This window comes from Trichomycterus rosablanca, chromosome 7 (assembly GCF_030014385.1).
Source record: "Trichomycterus rosablanca isolate fTriRos1 chromosome 7, fTriRos1.hap1, whole genome shotgun sequence".
Classification (NCBI taxonomy): domain Eukaryota; kingdom Metazoa; phylum Chordata; class Actinopteri; order Siluriformes; family Trichomycteridae; genus Trichomycterus; species Trichomycterus rosablanca.
In genome coordinates, this window is record NC_085994.1 from 31,609,677 (window position 1) to 31,637,120 (window position 27,444).

The 27,444-nt window shown below is 39.8% G+C and overlaps 1 protein-coding gene across 1 annotated transcript in view; it reads left to right on the forward strand.

Annotated features, from left to right (window-relative positions):
• The first annotated feature begins 4,059 nt into the window (after window positions 1–4,059).
• The window catches only part of slc35a2 (solute carrier family 35 member 2), a 29,212-nt gene continuing 5,827 nt past the window's right edge, over window positions 4,060–27,444 (forward strand). Inside the window, exons 1-4 of the mRNA XM_062998790.1 lie at window positions 4,060–4,129; window positions 18,240–18,422; window positions 19,379–19,530; window positions 22,450–23,153. Coding sequence (XP_062854860.1) covers window positions 4,060–4,129; window positions 18,240–18,422; window positions 19,379–19,530; window positions 22,450–23,153 — 1,109 coding nt within the window. The remainder of the gene's footprint in view (window positions 4,130–18,239; window positions 18,423–19,378; window positions 19,531–22,449; window positions 23,154–27,444) is intronic.

Below are 27,444 nucleotides of genomic sequence, written 5' to 3' on the forward strand. Positions count from 1 at the left end.
AACCTGGTGTCGCGATCTCGTCACCATGACTACCATCACCTCAGTTCGGAGCAACTCCATCATGTCATTAGGGGAAATGCCGTTCAGTCGTCGTAGTAATCAGGATATTATTAGCAACTTAAGAATTAGGGCCACCCAGACCAAATTTAAACATCAAGCAAGTATCTACAAAGGGGGGAAAATCATATAAGTTACAAGTAAATTACAAGTAAGTAATGTCATTTATAAATTGTGAATTGTGATTGCACTTATTGTATCTCCCTAATTGTTTAATTGTACTTCTTTATTCATTGCACATCAGCCCCGATGCCAATCTTTATTCTGGATCTGCTGCACCTAAAATAAAATGCTATCTGATGAAGACTGAATTAAATGGTTAGTGTGAAGTCTTTACTTCATTATGATTAATGGTAAAGCTGGTCTCTCTCCATGTTCAAAGTTATTTGTGAGGGCAAACTGACAGATGACTTAAGATGTTAATTATTTAAGCTTTAATTTACCCATTGAACGGGTCACCTTGGCCATCAACGCAACAATTGTAAAAAAAGTGTGGCAGAAAACACTGCACAACGAGAAGAGGTGACCGGACCCTGAGGAAGATTGTGGAGAAGGGCCGATTCCAGACCTTGGGGGACCTGCGGAAGCAGTGGACTGAGTCTGGAGTAGAAACATCCAGAGCCACCGTGCACAGGCGTGTGCAGGAAATGGGCTACAGGTGCCGCATTCCCCAGGTCAAGCCACTTTTGAACCAGAAACAGCAGCACTGGACTGTTGCTCAGTGGTCCAAAGTACTGTTTTCGGATTAAAGCAAATTTTGCATGTCATTCGGAAATCAAGGTGCCAGAGTCTGGAGGAAGACTGGGGAGAAGGAAATGCCAAAATGCCTGAAGTCCAGTGTCAAGTACCCACAGTCAGTGATGGTCTGGGGTGCCATGTCAGCTGCTGGTGTTGGTCCACTGTGTTTTATCAAGGGCAGGGTCAATGCAGCTAGCTATCAGGAGATTTTGGAGCACTTCATGCTTCCATCTGCTGAAAAGCTTTATGGAGATGAAGATTTCATTTTTCAGCACGACCTGGCACCTGCTCACAGTGCCAAAACCACTGGTGAATGGTTTACTGACCATGGTATTACTGTGCTCAATTGGCCTGCCAACTCTCCTGACCTGAACCCCATAGAGAATATGTGGGATATTGTGAAGAGAAAGTTGAGAGACACAAGACCCAACACTCTGGATGAGCTTAAGGCCGCTATCGAAGCATCCTGGGCCTCCATAACACCTCAGCAGTGCCACAGGCTGATTGCCTCCATGCCACGCCGCATTGAAGCAGTCATTTCTGCAAAAGGATTTTCGACCAAGTATTGAGTGCATAACTGAACATAATTATTTGAAGGTTGACTTTTTTTGTATTAAAAACACTTTTCTTTTATTGGTCGGATGAAATATGCTAATTTTTTGAGATAGGAATTTTGGGTTTTCATGAGCTGTATGCCAAAATCATCAGTATTAAAACAATAAAAGACCTGAAATATTTCAGTTGGTGTGCAATGAATCTAAAATATATGAAAGTTTAATTTTTATCATTACATTATGGAAAATAATGAACTTTATCACAATATGCTAATTTTTTGAGAAGGACCTGTATATCATACCCTTATCATACCCTTCATACACATACATATACACATATCATACCCTTCTATATGTATATATTTACATATAGAATACAAATTCTACAATATTTCTTAAAATTTACAGTTTCTTAACTATTGGATGTATAGTTTTCTTATTCTATTGGATGTATTTAAACCTTTAACACTGGTAAATATGCTTTTTTCGCACTTTTATTCACACGTGATTCACGTTTGTTCCATTGCTCCGATGAGCAAAGAAATAAATAGCATGTGTAAATACTTTAATACAGGGGTGGGCAATTAAATTTTCGAAGGGGCCACATAAGCAACTGGGACTGTTGTGGAGGGCCGGACCAATAAGGTGAACTTAATTCTGCTCAATATTAATTTTATCTTTTTATTTACATTTTCAGCATTTAGCAGACACCTTGATCCAAAGTGACTTACAATAAAGTTACAGTATACAGTCTAAGCAATTGATGGTTAAGGGCCAGCAGCAACCTGGCAGTGGTGGGGCTTGAACAAGCGACCTTCTGGTTACTAGTCCAGTACCTTAACCACTAAGCTACAACTGCCCACTCTTTATTAAAAGCAGTAAATTGTGCAGTTCTAATAAGTTGTTAATGTTTAGATGTTACAATCAGAAAATTAGAAGTAGGCAGAGTAAAACATCAACATTATTTTACTATTTAAACAAACAAATGCAAAAAATACCAAAAACAAATGTGAACAAAATGTGCAGGTTTTTAAACTTTACACTATTTTGTTTTGAGTCTAATTACCTCATTTATTTTTCAGTCCTTTGTTATTGTTGGATATTCTTATTAAAATCACAAAGCTGGTGCTGACTGCTTCAGTTCTGGATGTGTTAAACTTTATAAAAAGTCCTTGTTGCTTTTGCAGTTTAGTTAGTGAAGCTTCAGGTGTGACGCTCCGCATCGTTCATGTTCATGTATTTCTCAGTTTAGTACCATAACAGCGATTTAAACCCTAAAGTGTGATCGTTAAACAGCTTTACACCTGACTTCAGTACATAAATACTTCAGAAGTTCACGTCTTGTTAAAAACTCGACCGTCAGTCACACTCAGTTGTGTTCGCATTACGGTGAAGCTGATACACTCTCACACACGTAAAACGAAACGGATATTTAAAGACACAGCGCTCCCGTCAAAATCAATTCTGTTATATTGCATGTTTGATGTACATTTATTTACGTCTAATTTTTAATTGCCACGAACCTCGTGCGGGCCGGTTGGGGATGTTGGGCCGTACAATGCCCAGGTCTGCTTTAATATGTTCACAAGTGAAATTAACCATGTGAGCTATGCACATAATCACTCTAAAATTTCAAGATAGTGTTTACTTGTAGAGACTAATGGTACCATCTCAAATTATATCCACTGCCCTATGTAGTGCACTATGTTGAACATGACATAATAGAACTTTCACAAACAAAAAATAGTCCTTAAAACGGCTGGTTTAAAGCCCCTGGTATCTAACAGTAGCTTAGATAACTACTTATTAATCATTCAGTGACTGTTAAAAGAAATGTTTTGTACTGTTAGGAAGTACCCTAAGTAGGGCATAGGCGATATTTGAGATGGGCCCACAGTCTCTTCTTAAACGGCGTTACTAACGAAGCTCTTTGGCTATGCTGTAGTTCCTCACTGCCAAACAGTTTGTCCAATTTCCTGCACTTTTCTGCATCTGTTTGCAGCTTTTTCTGCACTTCCTTTACGCTTTTTCGACCCTTTCTCCATCTCGCACTCATTTACTATGTATTTTTTGAACTAGCGGTTGTGATTACGGTTTATCCTGGGGGAGGGACATTTCTGTGATTGGCCAATGGATATGCAGTGAGAATACTGTGGTGGGCCAATGCACACTTCAGGATTATTATTCAGGAATATTTAAAACAGAATTTATTTTTCACTCCCTCAGCGGCCCACATACAGAGCGGCCCACCGGGAAAACTCCCGATGGCCAGTCCATCCCTGCCTGTAAGCACTGCGAGCAGCTGAAGCGACTGAACTCAATAATAAAAGGGTGTCTATATAGTTTTGGACGTATTGTGTTGCTATGGTGACCTTGCTCTCTCCAGCTCGAGCGGTGGCGCCACTGGAACATGAAGTTTGTTTACTTACCGCCATTAAAGAGTAAAAGGGAAGAGCTGAGCTGTTGTAGACGTCAACGTTCGCTCATGTAGCGCTTGTGCGCCCTGTCTTTCTCTCTCCGGTCTTTATCACTGTGTTTCTGAAAATGTCGGCCTGTATTTAGTGTATTTTAACGACGAAATGACTATTTTAGAGTTGGCGTAGTTAGCTCGAGACTGTCTGTTACTTAGTTGAGCTACAGCGCTGCTGTTTGTAGCTTAGCGCGCGCCAGCTCTCGGTCTCTCAGTAAGACTGTTCACGTCAATGCCAACATGTCAGGGAACCAGGGTCCGGGTTCAGCCGCGGTGGAGGAGAAGACCAGTTCCCGGAGACAGACTGAAGGTAATATGGTTGTGTTTTTAGCATAATTTAATATTTCTTCCTTGTTAACGTTCGCTTGCTGACCTACTTTTCTAAGCGGTGTTTCAGCTTTGTGGTTTCAGACCAGACTAGTAAAACAAGATAATCTTGTTAGTCCACATTGACTTGCTGTTATTCTATTTCACTTTAAACACAAAAGGTCCACCCTTATCTCTTTAGAATACACCTCTAGGAAGTGTTACCACGGACAACCATTTCAGTAGGTATTCCTGTACTGAGGAAAACGGAACTAGTTTTCTGAATTTAGGATTTGTCTATAGCAGTGGCGGAGCCAGACAATTTTCATAGGGGTGGCCAGACTGAGACCATTGCTCACACAGGGGTGGCACAGAAACTGATACCTTTTTTTATGTGGTCACTCACTCATTTACCTATACAGGCAGTAAGTGCCATGTAGAATTACATCACGAAGAATAATAAGCTTTTTTTTCTCTTCATTTTCTCTGACAAGTGAAAAACCAAAATATAGCCTATAACCTTAACATTATGAGGAAGAATTTCAAAGATATTCCTTTGCAATACTTTATCATTTGGCTGCCAACTTGTGTGTAATGATTAGACTCATTTGAACCCCAGAACATGCTAGTGTGAATGCATGGAAAACAAATTTAAATTTTCTTTCAACAATATGATACAGACTGACCAACACTATTAAGCCAAATCAGCATTGAAAATAGTCTTTACTTTTAACAGCCTTCTACAATGCTGGGGCTTCTTAAAACGGATTATATTCTTTTAAATAGAAGTGTTATTTAACTGCTATTAAATTGTTTTCCAACAAAATCCGCCCAATTGGGCGGATAACCGCCCAATCTGGCAACACTGGAACGCGCAGAGCCCGGTTGCGCCTTTACTCGTAGCTCACCACAAATACTACTAAATAGTACTAGTAGCACTATAGTACTGCTTCTGTAATTGTGTTGGTGGTTGACCTTTATGTCGAGTGTATTACTGCACGGTTTTGGGGGAGAACTACTTCTTTGAGGTGCGCTGTTGAATTGCGTCCCTGTGAGAACACCTGCGTGCAGAAATGCTTCCGCAAAAAAAGTTGCCGGTACCGGCAAAGCGGTGATGGGGGGGCCGGAGGGGTGGCCGAAGATTCATTTATGGTGGCCATGGCCACCACTGGCCACCCCCTGGCTCCGCCCCTGCAGACTAGTAAAACAAGATAATCTTGTTAGTCCACATTGACTTGCTGTTATTCTATTTCACTTTAAACACAAAAGGTCCACCCTTATCTCTTTAGAATACACCTCTAGGAAGTGTTTGACAGGTTACCACGGACAACCATTTCAGTAGGTATTCCTGTACTGAGGAAAACGGAACTAGTTTTCTGAATTTAGGATTTGTCTATAGCAGTGGCGGAGCCAGACAATTTTCATAGGGGTGGCCAGACTGAGACCATTGCTCACACAGGGGTGGCACAGAAACTGATACCTTTTTTTATGTGGTCACTCACTCATTTACCTATACAGGCAGTAAGTGCCATGTAGAATTACATCACGAAGAATAATAAGCTTTTTTTTCTCTTCATTTTCTCTGACAAGTGAAAAACCAAAATATAGCCTATAACCTTAACATTATGAGGAAGAATTTCAAAGATATTCCTTTGCAATACTTTATCATTTGGCTGCCAACTTGTGTGTACAGATGACACTCAATTGAACCCCAGAACATGCTAGTGTGAATGCATGGAAAACAAATTTTAATTTTCTTTCAACAATATGATACAGACTGACCAACACTATTACGCTAAATCAGCATTGAAAATAGACTTTACTTTTAATAACCTTCTACAATGCTGGGGCTTCTTAAAACGGATTATATTCTTTTAAATAGAAGTGTTATTTAACTGCTATTAAATTGTTTTCCAACAAAATCCGCCCAATTGGGCGGATAACCGCCCAATCTGGCAACACTGGAATGCGCAGAGCCAGCTGGCGCCTTTACTCGTAGCTCACCACAAATACTACTAAATAGTAATAGTAGTACTAGTAGTACTAAGTAGTAGGGCTGGGCGATATGGATCAAAAATAATATCTCGATATTTTTTAGCTGAATGGCGATATACGATATATATCTCGATATTTTTTCATCCCATACGGTAATAACAAAAAGACACTTCTGAGACAAAGCTACATGTTCCAAATGTTATACAGGCACTTTTATTAACATTCAGCTGTAGATAAACATGAGAAATTCCTCAAAAATAAACTATTGGCATATATTAAATCAGGGGTCACCAACCTTTTTGAAACAGAGGGCTGCTTTAAGGGTACTGAGTAAGCCAAAGGGCTACTTGTAGGATACAAACTTCCTGAATAACATAAGGTTGCATGGTTCACCTTTAATGATAATATTATAAATAATAATAATAAATTTTCATATATGTGAAGAGACTGTCTGATCACATGTTAATTATTTCTTGCAATAATTATTAACAATGATGTACCATGGCAGGAAACACAGACATATTTAAACATGTAAAATATGTAAAGTAAGTCAGAGCGATCATATCTCTGATATTTTTGTAAATATTGTTCCTGATGGTTTTGTATGAATGAGCACATTTGTAGCATTTTGATCAAAATCACATTTTTTATTTATTTATTTATTTATTATTATTTTTTTTTTTTTTACAAATTATGACTTCTGTAGCATTTTTTTAGGAAATCATTAACAGTCCCATCTTCAAATAATGTCCCGTTTGTTCTGATCCCGTTTGTACTGATCACTACTTTAGTTTTAGAACAAATCATGAACTCTGTCCCATGTTTGTACAAATGATCAGTTAAGTAAGATTTTTTTTTAAAGCTACGATTTAAATAGACGTTTCAGTGACACGTACTGATCCTCTCTCCACATTGTGCCGCTCTCTGTCGTCGTCCCCCGAATGAAACACACACTTTTCCTCCCAATCATTGTGAAAATATTAAGTTCTCTTTTGCTTTTCTTGTGTGTTTTTTCATTATTATTTTTTCGGGGTAAAACCCGCATCTCGCTCCCCATGGTAGCTGCGCTCGCTCGCTCGTCTCAGCGTTCTGCGCCCGATATAAAACTCCGCACCCAGACCAGATCAAAGCTCATATAAACATCAAACAGTTTTGTTCTTGAAATGTTATATTCAGTATTGTCATTTTCAAATCTACATCAATGCAAGTGTTATTGATTCAAAGAGATCAACAACGAAAATATCATTTTTAGACGGAGCTCTATAGTTACCAGAGCTGTTTAGAACATGCCCTGCGGGCGACTCACGTGGTGGGGGAGGGGCGAGTTGTGTTCAGTGAGGGAGAGGGGCGGGGCAGTGAGGGAGAGGGGCGGGGCAGTGAGGGAGAGGGGCGGGGCAGGTGAACATGTGCAGAGACAAACTGGGAGAAGAGAAAGACGAACTGTCGGATCTAACTGGAACGCAACATCTATATCGATATAAGCGATATTGTCTTATCTTATATCGCGTATGAAAATATATCGATATATCTTTAAAACTCGATATATCGCCCAGCCCTACTAAGTAGTACTACTTCTGTAATTGTGTTGGTGGTTGACATTTATGTCGAGTGTATTACTGCACTGTTTTGGTGGAGAACTACTTATTTGAGGTGCGCTGTTGAATTGCGTCCCTGTGAGAACACCTGCGTACAGGAAATGCTTCAGCAAAAAAAGTTGCCGGCAAAGCGGTGATGGGGGGGCCGGAGGGGTGGCCGAAGATTCATTTATGGTGGCCATGGCCACCCCCTGGCTCCGCCCCTGGTCTATAGCTGTAGTGCTCATGCCACAGTGGGGATTGTTATGTGTTTATTTATTAGGATTTTAACGTCATGTTTTACACACTTTGGTTACATTCATGACAGTTACTCGTTACACAAGATTCATCAGTTCACAAGTTTAATGTCAAATCTCTAATTCACCTCACTTGCATGTCTTTGGACTGTGGGAGGAAACCTCAGCTCCCGGAGGAAACCCACGCAGACACGGAGAGAACATGCAAACTTTACACAGAAAGGACCCCGATCGAACCCAGGACCTTCTTGCCGTGAGGCGACAGTGCTAGCCACAGTGCCGCTCCTGTGGGGATTGATGTTTTATGTCTTTGAACTTGTGTCATTATACTTTGTCATTAATCAGAATGCACCTGAAGAGGTTAAGTCAGCGTGGGTGTGTGTGTGCGTACAGGTAATGCAGGTGTGGCCCCCAGTAAAAAGGTAAAGGTTGAAACTCGCACTCTGCTGCTACTGAGGAGAAAGTAGTGTTAGGAAGAGCAGTTTGGTTTATTTATTTATTTTTAATCCAGATGTCCTGTCCTACAAGATGTATAATTTGAATGTATGCAATTAGGTTGACATGCTGGACAAATCAGAAAATTACTTTGTCCTCTCTGCCTTCAAACATGTCCAGTGAAACTCATGTAAACTCATGTAATTATTATTTTTTTTTAATTTAGTCATGTCGAATTACCCGATTGCAATTCGATTTCTTTCTTTTGCTGCTAACCTCCACTCCTGACCGAGGAGAGTCGTGACTAAGACACACCCTCTCTGACACGTGTGCAGTAGCCGACTACATCTTTTCACCTGCAGGAGACAAGTTCATATGAGACTTAATCTCACGCGCGGAGAGTCAAGCACTGATCTCCATTATCTCTCGCGTCTGATGCAGGCGCTATCGATCAGCCAGCAGTGGTCGTTTGTTTTTTTATTAGGATTTTAACGTCCTGTTTTACACTTTGGTTACATTCATGACAGGAACGGTTGTTACTCATTACACAAGGTTAATCAGTTCAAAGTCTTGGACAATTTAGTATCTCCAATTCACCTCACTTGCTTCTCTTGGGACTGTGGGAGGAAACCGGAGCACTCGGAGGAAACCCACACGGACACGGGGAGAACAATCAAACTTCACACAGAAAGGACCCCACCTGGGGATCGAACCCAGGACCTACTTGCTGTGAGGCGACAGTGCTACCCACTTAGCCACCGTGCTGCCCCCAGCAGTGGTCGTAAACGCATCAGTTATGTTTAATCTCCTCTGATATCTAACCATGACGAACGAGCCAATCATTTTTCGTATAGGTGTCCAGTCTTACGGTACCAGAGCTGAGATTCGAACTCATGAGTTTGAGATGTTTTACTGGTCGTTTTACCTCATACTGATTGGCGACCGCTACTGCAACCAAAGTCAGTGATTCAGAAATTTCTGATCAGACCTTACAGGCTGCTCGGAGGCTCATCTTAAATTTACCAATAGGAGGATGAGGCAGAATGACACAAAATAAATGCATGAAACATTGTGACTATGTTCTATGAAATGGTATTGCTTAAACATGGGATCATTTAAGTCAGACCAATATATGAAGGTTAACATGACTATTTTTAGAATGACACGGTGTCAATCACATACACGAATATTATGCCGATTTATCTTTTATAATATGACCGTGTAATATAAAATCTTATTGTGAAATCTGACAAGTACACATGATATTGATTTGGACACCTGACTGTGAGCTTGTTGGACATCCAATTTAAAAAACAAATGGTATTAAAATTAGAGATGGACCGATCGGGGTTTTTGGCACCGATTCCGATCTCCTATCTCCTTTCAGGGACATCGGCCGATAGCCGATTCCGATCGGTGGGGATTAGCAGTAAATAAACTTAAAAAGAGCCTCACAGTAAAGATAAACCGGAGCAGCGTGTGTGTGTTTGTGCCTTTAGAAGATACGCTTTGTTCACAGTATCGCTATAAGTGATTCATTGATTCATGAGTTGATTCGTTTTTATGTGAAGCGTAAGTTTCTCTTCTCAGTTATCTCTCCGTGTTTATTGTTATTAATTAAATGTCGTGGTTTTAAATAAACACCAACTACTACAGAACATTTTGTGTGACTCTCTTACATTAAAAAGCTTCATTAAACTGCTATTACCACAGATCTGTAACCGAGTCAGACTCGTTCCGTCTAAGCAGCTAAAAGTTTTCTAAAAGTTCAGCAGATGATCCTGAACTAACGAATTTGGTCATGAATAAACTTTTGCCTCTGATTGGCTCTGTAACGTTTTCTGTTCTCATCTACATCACAAGTAAGAACCGCTTATGATTTACCAAAGTGAACCAGCAGTTTATATAACGTGCTGATAGAATCGACTCAGATGTGACCGGGTTGAATTATCTTTTTAAAGTAAATATTACAATCAGCAAAATTACATCGTAAGATCTTTCACGATGGTTTCTGTACGATTGTTGATGAATGGTGATGTGATGGTTGGTGCTTCGTAGCTCAAAGTCTGGATCAATCCACTGAGCTGTTAACTTAACATGGTCTTTATATATCACACGATCGGATCGGCTACTTTTAGGAAATATCGCCGATCGCCGATAGCATATTTTGATAAAAAATCGGCCGATACCGATTCGTAGCCGATCGATCGTCCCATCTCTAATTAAAATACCACATAGAGTGACCTCTATATGATCTTGTCAGCTATAACAGCAGCCACTCTTCTGAAGAGGCATTTACATTTGCAAAAAGGCTTCTCACAAGACTTTGCAGTATGTTTGTGCCCATTTAATAAAAAGAGCATTTGTATGGCTGAACACTGATGCTGGCTAAGAAAGCCTGAATCGATGTTCATTTTAAAGCTGTTCAGTGTGGCTGAGGTCAGCGCTCTGTGCAGGCCACTGGAGTTTCTTTAAACCAAGTTTTTCTTTATGTCTTTATAGACATCGCTTTGTGCACTAGGGTTATGCTGGAACAGGAAAGGACCTTCTCTTAACTGTTGATGCAAAGGTGGCATACAACATTAATTTAAATAATACAGACTAATCAAAAATATTTTCTTCATCCATTTACTTATTTTGGCCTCTCCTGTATTTTAGGGGTTGCTACATCGGATCGTTTTGGTCCACATACACCAGATGCCCTTATTTTTTTAACACGCTGGCACTGGCGTGTGAGCTCCCCAACTTCACAATGGCTGGGCTGTTTCGACCATAACTCTTAGACAAAGCCAGTAATGTACAGATCTATAGACCCTCACTAGCTGACTGCACCACTGAGATTTAAACCCCGGGTTATTTCGTTTCATGAACTGCCTTTTTCTTGTCAGGTCAGTGGTGGAACTGGTTCACCCAGAAACACTGGGCTTAAGGCAGGAATACCCTGGACAGAGTGCCAATCCATTCTGATTGTCGTAATAACTACAGTAATAATTTCAGGAAAAGCTTTAAAATACAGACTGCATCTTTATGCATTATGATTAGCATATTTAGTTAGCGCTTATAATGAAGTCTTTGCTACCAGCTATTGTAAAAATAAATTACAACAGATTCTTCTCAGGGTTTGCTTTCTACTAGTGTACATTACTGACACATTTAATACGTTATGCTGTTTTAACAACCATGAAGACGTGTTCTGATGTGTTTTATAGTTTGATGGGATGCTATATGCTTGTCGCTATCAATAAAAACTGTGACATCCGTATTGTATATACTTGTAGGACAAAAATTGTTTATTACCTTTGTCAAGGGCACTGACACAGCCCCATACCATGACAGACCCTGGCTTTTGGACTTGTTGCTGATAACGGTCTGGATGGTCCTTTTCGTCTTTGGTCCGGAGCACACGGCGTCCATTTTTTCCAAAAAAGACCTGGAATGCTGATTCATCTGACCACAATACACGTTTCCACTGTGTGATGGTCCATCCTAGATGCCTCAGAGCCCAGAGAAGTCGACGCCGTTTCTGGACATGGTTAACATAAGGCTTCTTTTTTGCACCGTAAAGTTTTAAGTGGCATTTGTGCATGTAACTCTGTATTGTAGTGCTTGACAAAGGTTTGACAAAGTAATCCCTCACCCATGTTGTTATATCAGTTATTGTTGAGTGGTGGTTCTTGATGCAGTGCCGTCTGAGGGATCGAAGATCACTGGCGTTCAGCTTAAGCTTGCGCCCTTGGTCTTTACGCACTGAAATTCCTTCTGATTCCTTAAATCGTTTAATGATATTATGCACTGTAGAGGGAGAAATAAGCAAATCCCTTCCAATCTTTCTTTGAGGTTCATTGTTTTGACAAACTGGAGATCCTCTGATCATCTTTGCTCATCAGAGACTCAGCCTTACCTGTATGCTGCTTTTGTACCAAACCATGATTACAATCACCTGTTTAGAATCACATCATTATTTAGTTTTTTCACCTCATTACTAGCCCTAAATTGCCCCCGTCCCAACTTTTTTTGGAATGTGTTGCAGATCTGAAATGCAGGAATGGAGGTATATTAACAAATAAAATGAAGTTGAGCAGATATCTTGTGTTCAAACTGTCTGCAATCAAATGAAAGTAAATGTAAGGAACACTGCATTATTATTTTACACTTATTTTATTTGCATTTTCCATACTGTCCCAACTTGTTTTTTGATTTGGGGTTGTACAAAAGTATGCGGATCAGAAGTTGTAATAATACTGGAATTCTCTATCGCTGATGTGTATATAAAAATAACTTTGCTACAGCTAAAATGTAATTATTCAATCTCGGAGCTTCTGTGTAAGTAGAACGGTTATGCAGGGTTCAGATTGCTTTCTCAATGTTCTGCCTACTGTGCACAGTCACACTTCTGTAGGACACAGGGCGGTGTGTGCCTTAAACTAGAAGGCCTGGCTGTTGGTTTTAAATAGAGCATTTGTTAGTGGCCAGCCTGTGTGTTGACAAGGTGGAGTAGGCAAACATCCTCGTCTGTAGTGTATTCATGAATAGCCATGCCTGAACTTAAGCAATGCCAAGTGACTCAAGAATAGCCAAGTTAAACAGCAGGGATCAATCCTGTTAGTCTTTTAGTGCACATATCCTGATATGTGCCTTTCTTATGTTTGTTAGCTCATCTGAGAATAATGCTAACATGTTTATATTAGAGTTTGAAGTTATTAGAGCCATTGTGAGTACATGTATATCTCTATTATGCAATCACAGTAATGCCATTTTTAATTAATGCAGCTCCTGTTGCTGTTTGACTGGAGTTTGACAAAAGCTGACTTTGGCAGGCCAGATTTGCATGTACAGTGTGTGAACAGGTGCTAAAATCTTTTTCTATTTCATTGCGTTTTCACGTTTGTCCACTGACTTATCCTGGGCAGGGTCGTGGTGGGTCTGCTTTCTTCAGAATTCATATACCCTCCCCCCAGCGGTAGTAGGAATTGCATTAAATTTTTAACTGTAGACGTAAAATTGGTCACTTTGTGTAGTTACAGTTTTGTTTCTTATAGCGATTTGATGCCATTAATAGTAGAGATGGGACGATCGATCGGCTACGAATCGGTATCGGCCGATTTTTAATAAAAAAAAAATGATTCGATCGGTCCATCTCTAATTAATAGTCATTTGTATGGGTTCAGTATGTGATAGAGTTGCTATTGTTAGCTTTATGTTATTATACAGTGAGACAAGCTGAAATGGTGGAATGTACATTTTTCAAAATAGTCTAGCAGATATTTTTACTAGCTGAACCTGTTTTGGCTTCAAAGCACAATGAATGCAATGCTTTTAAAATCAAAGCAGTCAAATACCTAGTGCAGAGAGTATGTGGCACAAAAGCTATGCAGTGATCAGATTTCTACAGTGGACTTTTGTATTTCAGGTTTTATAGATGTTCTATTCCGGGGCCCTGGGAGAAATTCATAATGGGCATTTTTCTAATTAACATTCTCTGAATTACTGTCATGCCCCAACAGAGATGGTGTTGTGTGTGTGTGTGTGTGTGTGTGTGTGTGTGTGTGTGTGTGTTTTTAAAGATACATATTATTATGACTTTAAATGTCTGTTAATTAAAGAAAACACAAGAACAATCCTAAACTTCCTGGCTGTAACAAAAATTGAAACAAAAATATAAATGGACAAATATAAATGTGAAATAATAAAAAGATCTAAATATAATGCCGATTATGCAATACATGAAATTGGGTTGTTTGTTATTTTTCATTTTATTATTTTATTTATTTTCATATATTTTTGTTGTTGCTTATCACAAGGTACAGTGTGTTCACAATTATTATGCAAGTGCCAGTTTTTTGTACTGGGGATACAGGAAAGTTATAGTAAACCTTTCATGTTTTGATATTGTGGTGGAAAAGAATCCCAGAATCTAGACAAAGACACTCAGAATAAAATCAGACTACACAATGGAATAATGCAAAAGAAGTCAATTTATTAACCAAAGTAACAAACTGTTGCAACAGGGCACCTTCTTACCAACAGAGTAGGTCTATCGGACCAACCAGGTCTGTAGGCATAGGAGAATGCCCCGAACCATAGCATATACACTTGTATTTATACCATATGTTCATATCGTCCGTTTTCTTGGGCGTTACTCAGGCGTTAACACTTGCAAAGAGTGACAGTTGACCCCCTCCCTGAGGACTGACGTTATTTGGGCCCCAATATGCTCATGTGGTAAGGGCGATAACGAATGCCTGACTAAGCTGTTTCCCTCACGTACCACTAAGTTCATAAAAAAGTCATCTTTGCTAAAAGATTCTTTTAAGGAAGTTTCATATAGACTAGACTTTCGATCCTTTTACTTTTAGGAACCTCTTCCCCTTAATTCCCTTTTTGATGCTTATTATTAAGACAGTTAGGGTCAAGATAATGTCAGCCCTCAGCACACATACAGTGTATCACAAAAGTGAGTACACCCCTCACATTTCTGCAGATATTTAAGTATATCTTTTCATGGGACAACACTGACAAAATGACACTGACACAATGAAAAGTAGTCTGTGTGCAGCTTATATAACAGTGCAAATTTATTCTTCCCTCAAAATAACTTAATATACAGCCATTAATGTCTAAACCACCGGCAACAAAAGTGAGTACACCCCTAAGAGACTACACCCCTAAATGTCCAAATTGAGCTCTGCTTGTCATTTTCCCTCCAAAATGTCATGTGACTCGTTAGTGTTACTAGGTCTCAGGTGTGCATAGGGAGCAGGTGTGTTCAATTTAGTAGTACAGCTCTCACACTCTCTCATACTGGTTACTGAAAGCTCCAACATGGCACCTCATGGCAAAGAACTCTCTGAGGATCTTAAAAGACGAATTGTTGCGCTACATGAAGATGGCCAAGGCTACAAGAAGATTGCCAACACCATGAAACTGAGCTGAAGCACAGTGGCCAAGATCATCCAGCGTTTTAAAAGAGCAGGGTCCACTTAGAACAGACCTCGCGTTGGTCGTCCAAAAAAGCTGAGTGCACGTGCTCAGCGTCACATCCTACTGCTGTCTTTGAAAGATAGGCGCAGGAGTGCTGTCAGCATTGCTGCAGAGATTGAAAAGGTGGGGGGTCAGCCTGTCAGTGCTCAGACCATACGCCGCACACTACATCAAATTGGTCTGCATGGCTGTCACCCCAGAAGGAAGCCTCTTCTGAAGTCTCTACACAAGAAAGCCCGCAAACAGTTTGCTGAAGACATGTCAACAAAGGACATGGATTACTGGAACCATGTCCTATGGTCTGATGAGACCAAGATTAATTTGTTTGGTTCAGATGGTCTCAAGCATGTGTGGTGGCAATCAGGTGAGGAGTACAAAGATAAGTGTGTCATGCCTACAGTCAAGCATGGTGGTGGGAATGCCATGGTCTGGGGCTGCATGGGTGCAGCAGGTGTTGGGGAGTTACATTTCATTGAGGGACACATGAACTCCAATATGTACTGTGAAATACTGAAGCAGAGCATGATCCCCTCCCTCCGGAAACTGGGTCGCAGGGCAGTGTTCCAGCATGATAATGACCCCAAACACACCTCTAAGACGACCACTGCTTTACTGAAGAGGCTGAGGGTAAAGGTGATGGACTGGCCAAGCATGTCTCCAGACCTAAACCCAATAGAATATCTTTGGGGCATCCTCAAGCGGAAGGTGGAGGAGCGCAAAGTCTCGAATATCCGCCAGCTCCGTGATGTCGTCATGGAGGAGTGGAAAAGCATTCCAGTGGCAACCTGTGAAGCTCTGGTAAACTCCATGCCCAGGAGAGTTAAGGCAGTTCTGGGAAATAATGGTGGCCACACAAAATATTGACACTTCAGGAACTTTCACTAAGGGGTGTACTCACTTTTGTTGCCGGTGGTTTAGACATTAATGGCTGTATATTGAGTTATTTTGAGGGAAGAATAAATTTACACTGTTATATAAGCTGCACACAGACTACTTTTCATTGTGTCAAAGTGTCATTTTGTCAGTGTTATCCCATGAAAAGATATACTTCAATATCTGCAGAAATGTGAGGGGTGTACTCACTTTTGTGATACACTGTACATACTTCTTCCTCTTAAGAGTCACATGAACCCTTTTGCTCTTACATTTAGATATGTCAGCAATTAATTCTAGATCAGTAATGCAAGTTCGAACATTTCATTAGTGATAACATAAAGATATACTTTTCATGTATTAGTACTTAGATGATATGAATAATTCAAGATATAAGATGTATTAAAATTTTCCATTTTCTGCGTCAATATATCTTGAGTTCAGTCACCATTTATTGTATTCTCTTATTTTTATTTACAAAACTCAAGGCCAAAGCAAAACCACTGTTCACAATTATTATGCCGGACACTGCATAACGAACACAATGTGAACTACGAGAGATCTTAACGTTTCCGCACTTTTATATTTTGGTTGGAAATGTTGAGGGTGGGAGAAGTGGTAATTGGTCGTGTCTAGGAGAATTAGAGAAAGCTTATAGTCTGGATTAGCGCCATCTGATTTCCACCTTTTTGGGCCACTTGAAGCTTTACGGGGAAGAAGATTTTCATGTGCTGATGACGTAAAAGCAGTGGTGCATCAGTGGCTACAAGCTCAACCAAAGTTGGTTCGACACTGGAAACATTAATCGGGAGGTGACTTTAGAAAAGAGTTGTAATTTGTTTTTGAAATTATTAATAAATAGAGTTTTAAAAAACATTGAAACTTTTTGAAGAACCCTCTTACATGAGAACAATGAACATGATTTACACTTAGTTATGAAAACCCCTCTGAGTTTAATTTCACTCTGACTTGCACTCAAAATGATACCACCATTTCCAGCAAGTTTTTTCCTTAGTTCTCCCTTTCCACAGGCTTCAAATACTTTTTTTTGCAGCCTGTCTTTTGATACTTCTGAGATTCCAAGGTTTAAGTTTACGAAATTGTAATACACATTTCTTCTGACCACCATCAGTAGAAACTTCTTACTGTGCGATGATCATGTTGAATTCACTTGAATGTTGCCAGTGTTGAAGTGTTTACAGATATGTAAGATGTTAGTAAGATGTTTTTTTTTTTTGCCCATTTAAACTTTGCTTAATAATTGTGAAAACCAACAACTACAACTACTGTGTGCAAACAGTGCAAACAAAAATATTGACACATGGCCAAGGGTGTCCCAAAATTCACGCAAGAAGTAATTTTGATAGAGAACACAGGTTTTTAATTAAAAATTGTACATTTTTAATTGATTCATAAAGTACACAGTATAGGGTTATGTATGGAATAGCATATCGGGTAAATTATTTTTTAATTAATCTCTTCACAGTTGACGAAGTTAAATCACTATTCTGACCATATTTTGTACGAAAATTGCGAACTGTAGCTGCCAAACCTTCATTATTTTGAAAATATTGCTCAACAATGAAAACGCGTTGTTCTTTCGTGTAGCGCTCCATTTTTAATAACCCTGAACTGTGAGCTGTCACGCTGTCTTTTTATTTGTTGGCAACACTTTACCGCACAAATGGCGCCAAATTGAAATCTTGCGTGAATTTTGGGACACCCTATATTTGCAGACACTGTATTTTTATGGCCAATGCCCCTGCACCATGTTTTTTATGATATGCCCTCAGCACAATTTTATCTCAGTATCTGTGACCCTTGTAACCCCTCTCTAGCTTGCCACAATGTCCTATACCAAACTTAAGTGCTCTTAATTTACTAGGTCAAATAAATCCTTGATTGGTATGAACATGGCATTAATAAGGTTTTTATTTGAAGTCCATGGCAGTCACAGCTCAGTTTTTTCTAACTGTGTGTTTATGTTGTTTATTTACAGCTAACAGAAGGTTGAAGTACATCAGTTTAGCAGTTTTGGTGATCCAGAATGCTTCACTCATTCTCAGCATTCGTTATGTGCGGACGTTGCCTGGAGAACACTTCTTCACAACATCCGCCGTGGTCATGGCTGAGGTGTTGAAGGTCTTCACCTGCCTTATTGTCATTTTGTTCCAGAAAAGAGGTGTGTACTTATTCTACCATGTCATAATTAGCTGACTCGTCCTGCAACAAGGTAATTTGGTTGGAAATGAACTTAACAAACCAGAAAAAAAAATCTAAGGAACTCGGGTGGCACAGCAGTACATTGTGCTAACCTGTTACTGCTGGGATCCAGGGTTTGAACTGGTCGTTGGTCGTCTACATACAAAAATGATTGGCTGTGTCTGAGGGGGAAGTGGCTGAGGCCCTGTGATAGGCTGGCATCCTGTCTGGTGCGTTTTGGCATTCTGCCCTGTGATTCCTGGGCAACTTGTCCCTTCACAACCCGGGCCAGGATAAAGCGATCACATGATGATCACATTTACATTTTACATTAGAGGAATTTGAATTCCTTTTTATTCAAATATATTTGCTTTGGCTTTTTATTCAAAGCGACTTGAACTTCAGACAGTACACATATCTGCCAGGTATCCTAAAAATCAAAACCCCAGCTAACACTGGACAGTTTCAGCATCATTGTGTAAACATTACTAGCATTGAACTTACAAACCTCATTAAAAATATTGTAAAATGCAGTAAAAACAAGAAACTGTAATTTGTTAATTCTTTTAAGAACTTTTATTTTCCTTTGCAAAGGTACAAAGCAAATACTTTTAATGTTTTAACAACTTGATTGTATTTTGAATATATACACAAGTTATTCAGATATATTTGCTTTGATTTTTTTATTCAAAGTGACTTAAACTTCAGACAGTACACATATCAGGCAACAGAGCGTTGAGGGATGGAAGTATTCCCACTGATGGGACGAACAGCTAACTAAATTTAGTGTTTAAAAGATGAATTTAGCAGAATAATTGTAGAAAACAATTTCTCTAGAAAGCAAGATATTTGTTTTCGTTTTTTAGACGTATACAAAAAAAAGAAACTACAGAAGAATTTGTGCTGACTGCTCATTTTCTGTGTGTGTTATTGCAGGAAATATCAGGGAAATGGTGGCCTTGCTTTACGACTCTTTGGTGGTCCAGTACTGGGATACATTAAAGTTAGCAGTGCCATCACTTATCTACACATTACAAAATAACCTGCAGTATGTAGCCATCTCCAATTTACCAGCTGCCACATTCCAGGTGAGCGATTCCTTTCTTCCCATTTCATTTTGTCTATCTGTCATGTTTGTGTTATTTTTGTATGTCTATAAAATCTGTCTGGCCTTCTGTCTTTTCTTTCATCTATCTCTCTTTCATTTGATTAATCTATGCATGATACAGTGTGCTTTCAAATCAGGTACTTTTGGAATGTTTATACCAAAGAAATAACAGTAAGTTTTGTATCTGGGCTTTCGTTTTAGGTCTGCATATCCAGTACCATAAGCTGTAGTGGATGAGTAGTTATGCCTCTGGACTATCAGTCCAAAGGGTTTAAATCCTCCGCTCTGGCAGCCATTTAAGGTTTAACCCCTGTTTTCTCCAGTGAGGCAGTGTCATGGCTAACCATGTCTACCTTTCAGACCTCTACCCATTGCTGCTCATTAAGATTAAGCCTTTTGCTAATTTCTTTTTGTACCCAATCATCTCAATTGGGCTTTGGAATTGGGCAGAGAGGAACATTTTGACTGTTGTGTGTGCGTATGCACCAAACAGCAGCTCAGAGTATTCAGCCTTCTTTGAGATAGTGGGTGGAGTTCTGAAAAGATTTCATACACTGACTTAATTATTTTGCTGGGCAACCTCAGTATGTTGGAAACGATTGGGAAACCGACATTTTTCCAATTCCCCAAGGTTATTATATTCCCGCTAATAGACTTGCATTTACATTTACAGTGGTACCTTGAAACTCAACGTCAGTTAATTCTGGGAGTGGCGCTAAGTTTAAAAGGCGTTGAGTTTTAAGGTATTTTTTCCCATAGGGATACCGTATTCATTGGCGAGTATAGTAAGGGTGCATTCACATGAGAAGAACCGCTTTTGCGCTGGCTGTGCCGGGCCGTTGTTTTCTGTGGAGTGTGCCGGTGTACAAAGCTTAACATGATTTATTGTACTAAAACTGACTGAGGAATTTCATTAGTGGAGAGAACTTATGAGCAGTAATAATTTAGAGAGGTTTAGTGTTTCTGTGTCGTTCTTTTAATACATGAAGTCACGTTAAGGTTTTTTTAACGATAAGCATTTTTGACTCTCTCTGAAAAGCTGATTCTTACAATTTCTTAGTACCCCGAGATATAACATAAATTATAGTACAATATACTATAACTATAATAAAAGTTTAAAAGTGAAACAGGAGAAAAATACAGCTAAACACAAATACATGTGGAGTTTCAGAGTGAATTTGACAGATATTCCACACAATTGCAGATTCGTCTCATAGTCGCACTTTGATGACGTCTTACTGCATCGCTCAAGCCAATCACTAAGCAAAGCAGTGGTCGCACATATGTTGAGTTTAAGATAAACGTATAGTTTAAAAGACGTCGAGTTACCACTGTAATTTTTTTCCCGAATTCCCCCCCCCCCCCGTTTATCTCCCAATCTAGTAATTTCCAATTTTTGATTATGAATTCACTGTCACTTGCACAACCCCCAATTACCCCTTTTCCACCAAAAAAAAACGTGGTTCTTGAACCGGTTCTGTTCGGGTTTCTCTGAACCTTGGTGTTCTGTAGAGAACCGACGCGCATTTCCACCAGTTTTTGAGAACCAAGCAGCGTCATCATCGGTGGGCGTTACTTACTAAGAGTTAAGAGAAGTAATAACATGGAGGAGTGTGTGGATTATGTGCGAGCATTTGTGCTGCTGTTACAGATGTTTGTTTTTATGTAAAAAGCAGTGATCTAACTATCGGTGATAAGAAGACGTGACGTGTTTGTCTCCGTTGTTGTTTTCTTTAGTTTATTGACGTGAGAGGAGTTTTGCGCTTCGCTTTCACCGCGACTCTGGGCGCAAATAGCCGATTTGCTTAGCGCTCAGCTTGAGCGGTGAAAGATCACTAAAGTTCCACAACATGAACGTTAATCTGTGTGAAATAAACATCAAATCCACTCTAAAATACCACATGTATCCGTGTTTAGCTGGATTTACTTCACGTGTGTTTATGCAGCTCGGGGAGTTGAAAAAGCTTCATGCTTTATTTCTCACGTTTAGCGTTTTCCGTTCTGTCCGGGTCACTTTTATCACGTAATATCACACAATTCACCTTTTTAAAGGCGCTTTGAAAATATAAGCGGCAAACTGGTTCAAAATGTGAAGTTTAAAAGATAAAAATGCAGCGATAAGCTCCATATGAGACACCAGCTGACGCCATTGTTGCTAACGCGCTATGCTGTATAACATGACACGCCCACTGACGGACGTCACGGTTCGGGCTGAAAAACCAAGTATTCTGTGGTGCCAGATTGGCCCGCTAGTTCACTGTCTGGAACCTCTTTTTTCCGGTGGAAACACACGGAACCCCTTCAAAATCAAGTTCGGGAACCGGAACGGGCTCCGTGCCGCGCCGGTGGAAAAGGGGTAAATCTGATCAAGGTGCCTGATCACTACATGAAGGCTCAAAAGTACCCAGAGGATATTTGCATGAAATGTACAGGGTGGGCCATTTATATGGATACACCTAAATAAAATGGGAATGGTTGGTGATATTAACTTCCTGTTTGTGGCACATTAGTATATGGGAGGGGGGAAACTTTTCAAGATGGGTGGTGACCATGGCGGCCATTTTGAAGTCGGCCATTTTGGATCCAACTTTAGTTTTTTCAATGGGAAGAGGGTCATGTGACACATCAAACTTATTGAGAATTTTACAAGAAAAACAATGGTGTGCTTGGTTTTAACGTAACTTTATTCTTTCATGAGTTATTTACAAGCTCCTCTTTGTTTACAGCTATTGACATGTCGCAAAGGTTAACACGTGAGGAGCGGATAGAAATTGTGTTGATGTCTGGTGAACGCAGTACCCGGGTCATTGCAGCAGATTTCAAGATCTACCCTGTAGATCAAGAAAGTGCAATCAAAGTAATACAACCCACAAAAATCCTCTGTTTTTTCTCTCTGTAGGTAACATATCAGCTGAAGATCCTGACCACGGCACTTTTCTCAGTGCTCATGCTGAGGAAGACGCTGTCACGTATGCAGTGGGTCTCTCTGCTCCTCCTATTCCTCGGCGTGGCCACCGTTCAGGTGCAACAGGATAGCAGCAAGAAGACCGAGGCTATCGTTTCATCCGGCTCTCAAAGCTACGTCAAAGGCCTGGTGGCCGTGGTGGTGTCGTGCCTGTCGTCTGGCTTTGCCGGCGTTTACTTTGAGAAGATCCTGAAGGGCAGCTCGGCATCGCTGTGGTTGCGCAACGTGCAGCTCGGCCTGTTCGGCACTCTACTGGGTCTTCTGGGCCTGTGGTGGAACGACGGCCATCAGATCGCAGAGAAGGGCTTTCTGTTTGGCTACACACCCATGGTGTGGGGTGTCATATTTAACCAGGCCTTCGGTGGCCTGCTAGTGGCCGTGGTGGTTAAATACGCCGATAACATTCTAAAGGGCTTCGCCACATCGTTCTCCATCGTGGTGTCCACGGTCACATCTGTCTACCTCTTCGGCTTCCACGTGGATGTACTGTTCACACTTGGTGCTGGCCTAGTCATTGGCGCCGTTTACATGTACAGTCTGCCCAAAGCTGCTGCTCAACCCGTCAACGCTGGCTCCTCCCCTTCTTCCTCCTCCTCCTCCTCCTCCTCCTCCTCGCAGACGGATGAGTTCCTTCCAAAGTCAGTTTTGGTGAAATAAAGCTTTGCTGCAAGGTTTTCTCTCTGTACCCCCACTCTCTCTCATCTTTCATGACTGCATTTTTAATAATCCCTCTGGACTAATTCTCCTCCTCCTTCTCACTTCAGTCATTTTTTTAGAACCTGCTCTTTCTTTCTGGCATGTGATGGAAGTGTGTGTTGTACTGGGACGTCTGTTTGTGCACTGTCATACAGGGAGCAGATTCTTTAACAGTTCTAAGCTCAAATCCTTAATTTACTAATCTTGCATTTACTAATCTTCCTTAATTATTGATTAATTAGATAAGGTGTCTGTTAAAATTAAAAATGGCGAATGTTTAAAGATCTAGGCTGGATATCACTGGGCTGGACTTTTTTATCTGATTAGGATTTTAGCTAATTGTTCTTCTAAATCACAGTGTCTTATTTTTATGCATTTTTTTCTCAAAGCGATGCTTTGAACAAAATAAAATGTAAACAGTTTCCACTTGACCGTAATGTAGTTGATCAGCCAGGATATTTTCTTTGCTTTGACACTAAAGTTAAGATGTTAATTTTGTCCAAATGTAGGCCTGGCACGATTGTTTGGGACAGCACAGCTCATATCAGTTCCAAGTGTTCATATCTTTATGACTATAGCTACTTCTTCTTTTATCATATGCGCTATAGGGCCAAAAGTATGTGGTCTACCCCTCCTTATTAATTATTTTAAGTGTTTTAGCCACACCCATAGTTAATAGGTGTATAAAGACATGTAATTAAAATGATTCTGCTTCCAACTTTGTGGTTTGTAAAAGGCCCTTTCCTGTCTCAGCATGTTTGCTGTTGAGCAGTTGTAGCTCAGAGGTTAAGGTACTGGACTAGTAATTAGAAGGTTGTCAGTTTAAGCCTCACCACCACCGTTGGACCCCTGAGCAAGACCCTTAACCCTCAGTTGCTTAAGCTGTATTTGGTCACAATTGTAAGTTGCTTTGAATAAAAGCATCTGCTAAATAATGTAAAATGAAATAAAAATGAGGGTGGAGGAACCTCCGTAGAGCCCTGATTCTAACCCTAAACTAATTTTTAAGCCGGGTCTTCTTAGTGCCTGACCACACAAACTCTGAAAAGTCTTTTCAGATGATTGAATCATGCTATAGCTTCAAGGAGGGGTTCATATCCCATGGTTTCAGGCCATATAGTGTATTCGGTCTCATTAGCAGACATCTGAGACTAACTGGAACATTATTTACTTTCACCTGTTCACAAGTTTAATTCTACAGCACGGGCTGTAGGTGATGTAGGTCTAGTGGTGTGTACAGTGGTGTGTAGTTTGGGGTAGGGCTGGGGCGATATGACTAAAAAATCTCCTATCTCAATATGCTTTTAAGAAGTAGCGATATATAATACAATACAACATAATGTAGACTTAACAAAGTGCAATGGCAGGCCGCTGCCACTTCACTTTAATTAAATGAGCATAAAAATCATTTACATGCCATTTAAGTGGGGATTAGCTGCAGTCCTGTAGATGAAACCGATCTAAAATGCAAAACCCCTGGCCAGAAGCTTAATGTCATTTATTTAACCAAGGACTAGTCCAGTAGGAGGCTTTATCTGTGGTGCCATCTGGAAGAAAGTTGTCTTAATAGACAGACGCATAGTTTCACTGGTAGTGAGATGTAACTAGATAAGCTAATCCCACACATATGTTAAGCACTCAGAAGCACAGTGTTCAGATTTTCTTGTTAAACATGATACAATGGTGGCTAATTTATGCAATATGGAGACTACATCAGACTGATAATTGGTATTATCAAATGTTGAAAATGAATGATTCGTGGAAGTACAATCCTTCTGTAGAACAGTGGATAGACATCTCTAAACGCATTGTGTGTGTCTGTGTGTGTATGTCTGAGTAAATGAATGAATGAGAGTGGGGGATCAGACTTGCTTTACCAGTGCAGATGGCAAATACTGTGCCTTTCTCAATTTGTTTGTGACTGTACAGTAACTACCAGTGTGTAAATATTAGTTATTTTACCCGAATTTGTTTTTATTTCCTGCTCACAAACAGAAGTCAGTTGACATTTGTTACTTGTTGTAAATATTTTGTGCAGTTATTTGATACAAATATGCCAAATGTTTGTTCACATAACACAGTTAATGCAGTCTCAGAAATGTTCTATATTTATTTAAGCACATAATTCAGTGAAATTTATGGTGAAGGATCAGAGTGTAGTGCAACATAGAAGTTGAATTGGTAAATAAAGGGTTTTCTTTTTAATGTTTACAATCTATATGTAAAACAGAGATTTAACTGAGATGTGACTATAAAGCTACTTTTTACACATAACATTTTGTAGTTTTCTTTTTATATACATGTTTTGATTCTTTTTCGTTTTGTTGTACATGTTGAGTCTAACAGCCGCAGGTCAGTTTGAATGTTGTGGTGGTTCACTGGAGTTTAGGTGTGATTAGGTGGATTGTCTTGATTTTGAAACCATGTGTAATCACTGTATCTGTTTGGTGTTGCATTAGTGACTGTGAGCTTCGCTGCGATGAGAGAATTTACTAAAGCCATATTCTAGATAAGGACCTGGTTCACTAAACCCTGTGGAAAACACTGGAAAATTTACAGATGCACTATGGATGTAAGGACCCAGAATGTTGAGTCCACCTCCAGTTATTTTGTTTTACATAGGTCCCATATCCTTCACAAATCTTAAAATTAAAGATAATATCCATTTACTGTACCATGGCCATGAAACATGTGATTGGCGTACCCTCAGGTCAGGGCATGTTGAAATTCCCCATTCAAAGTTAATGAGTTCTTAGTTAATGTTCCTTTATTCAATGAGACTGAATAATAAATGTAGACTGGATTTAGATTTATACCTGCTGTGCTTTTAAACAAACATTTTTTAATTAATGACATGGTTTGTAATAGCAGCTTTGATATAAAGAGCACAAATTTGATAGGATTGAAAGACAGTAGAGTTATAGAGAACCCTACAGACCTGAGGAACAGTAGCAATAATGGTAGTCTGTGATTTAGGTGAAAACAGTAGATAATTTACACAAAATAACTAAATAAGTGTTCTAATGTCTAAAAAGATCGGATGTAGTGGAGAAAGATATTTTCCGCTTCCCATCGAATCGAATGTGGTAAATGTTGTAAGCTTTTTACCTGAATCTTCTCCACAGATTGTTTTAATATTTATGTTTATCTTTTGTAAACCTAAGTAAAAAGTCCCATGCAAGTCAAATTTTGATTTGATTTGATTAGATCAGGCACTCGTGTGGCGCAGTGGTCTGTTACGTTCAAATGTTTACAGTGTTTACACTGACATAATTGGCACAATATGTCTGGAATGGAAGGAGGATGGCCAAGAGCCCTGTAATTCATTGGCAATTTGATTAGGGTATTCCTGCTATGTGCCCAGGGTTTCCCAGTGGAACTGGACCTGCCGCCACCCTGACAAGGACAAGTAATTTATTTCTAATGTACAACCCCAATTCCAGAACAAACTGGGACAGTAGGGAAAAAAATAAACATATACATATATATATATATATATGTATTTATGGTTTATTTATACAGTTTATACAGTTGTTCCTGCCAATCTAGTCCTATCTAGTTACCTAGTAGTATCTTTTCTCCAGGAGGACCAGAACAGGGCTGGTTCACACAGAGGGCAGTATTGTGCATGTGGAAAGTCACATTGATCTTTGTTATTCAGCATCTATGCACAAGTGCCATTGACTAGCCAGCAGAGGCCACAATTGCAGCAGCAATGAGAAATCAATTCTTCCCGCCCTCCTTCAGACACAGCCAATCGTGTCTGTGTAGGTGCCTGATTTTTGTAAAACTGCACTAAATTTGATGGCTACCACATTCCAAAAAGGTTGGGACAGTGGCATGTGTACTGCTGGGTTACATTAACATTTTATTTTAACAATTCTGTATTATCATTTGGGACTGAGGACACCATTTACTGCAGGATCTCTGACATTGTATATTGCGCTTCGTGATGCTCTATACGTTTTCAGTGAGAATCAGGTCTGGACTGTAGACAGGTCAGTTCGGCACATGCACTAAAAAGTCATTCTGCTGTAAATAGTTTAGAATAAGGCTCAGGACTGTCTTGCTTAAACAAGCAGGGACGTCTTAATAAGATGTCGCCTAGACAACAGCAAACCAAAGGTGGTTCTGGATGTTGTTTGTGTAGTTGGGTTTTAATTTGCAAGTGTAGGTGCAGTGAGGAACTGTATTTAGGTACGAAGATATCCCGAAATGTTTCAAAAATCAATA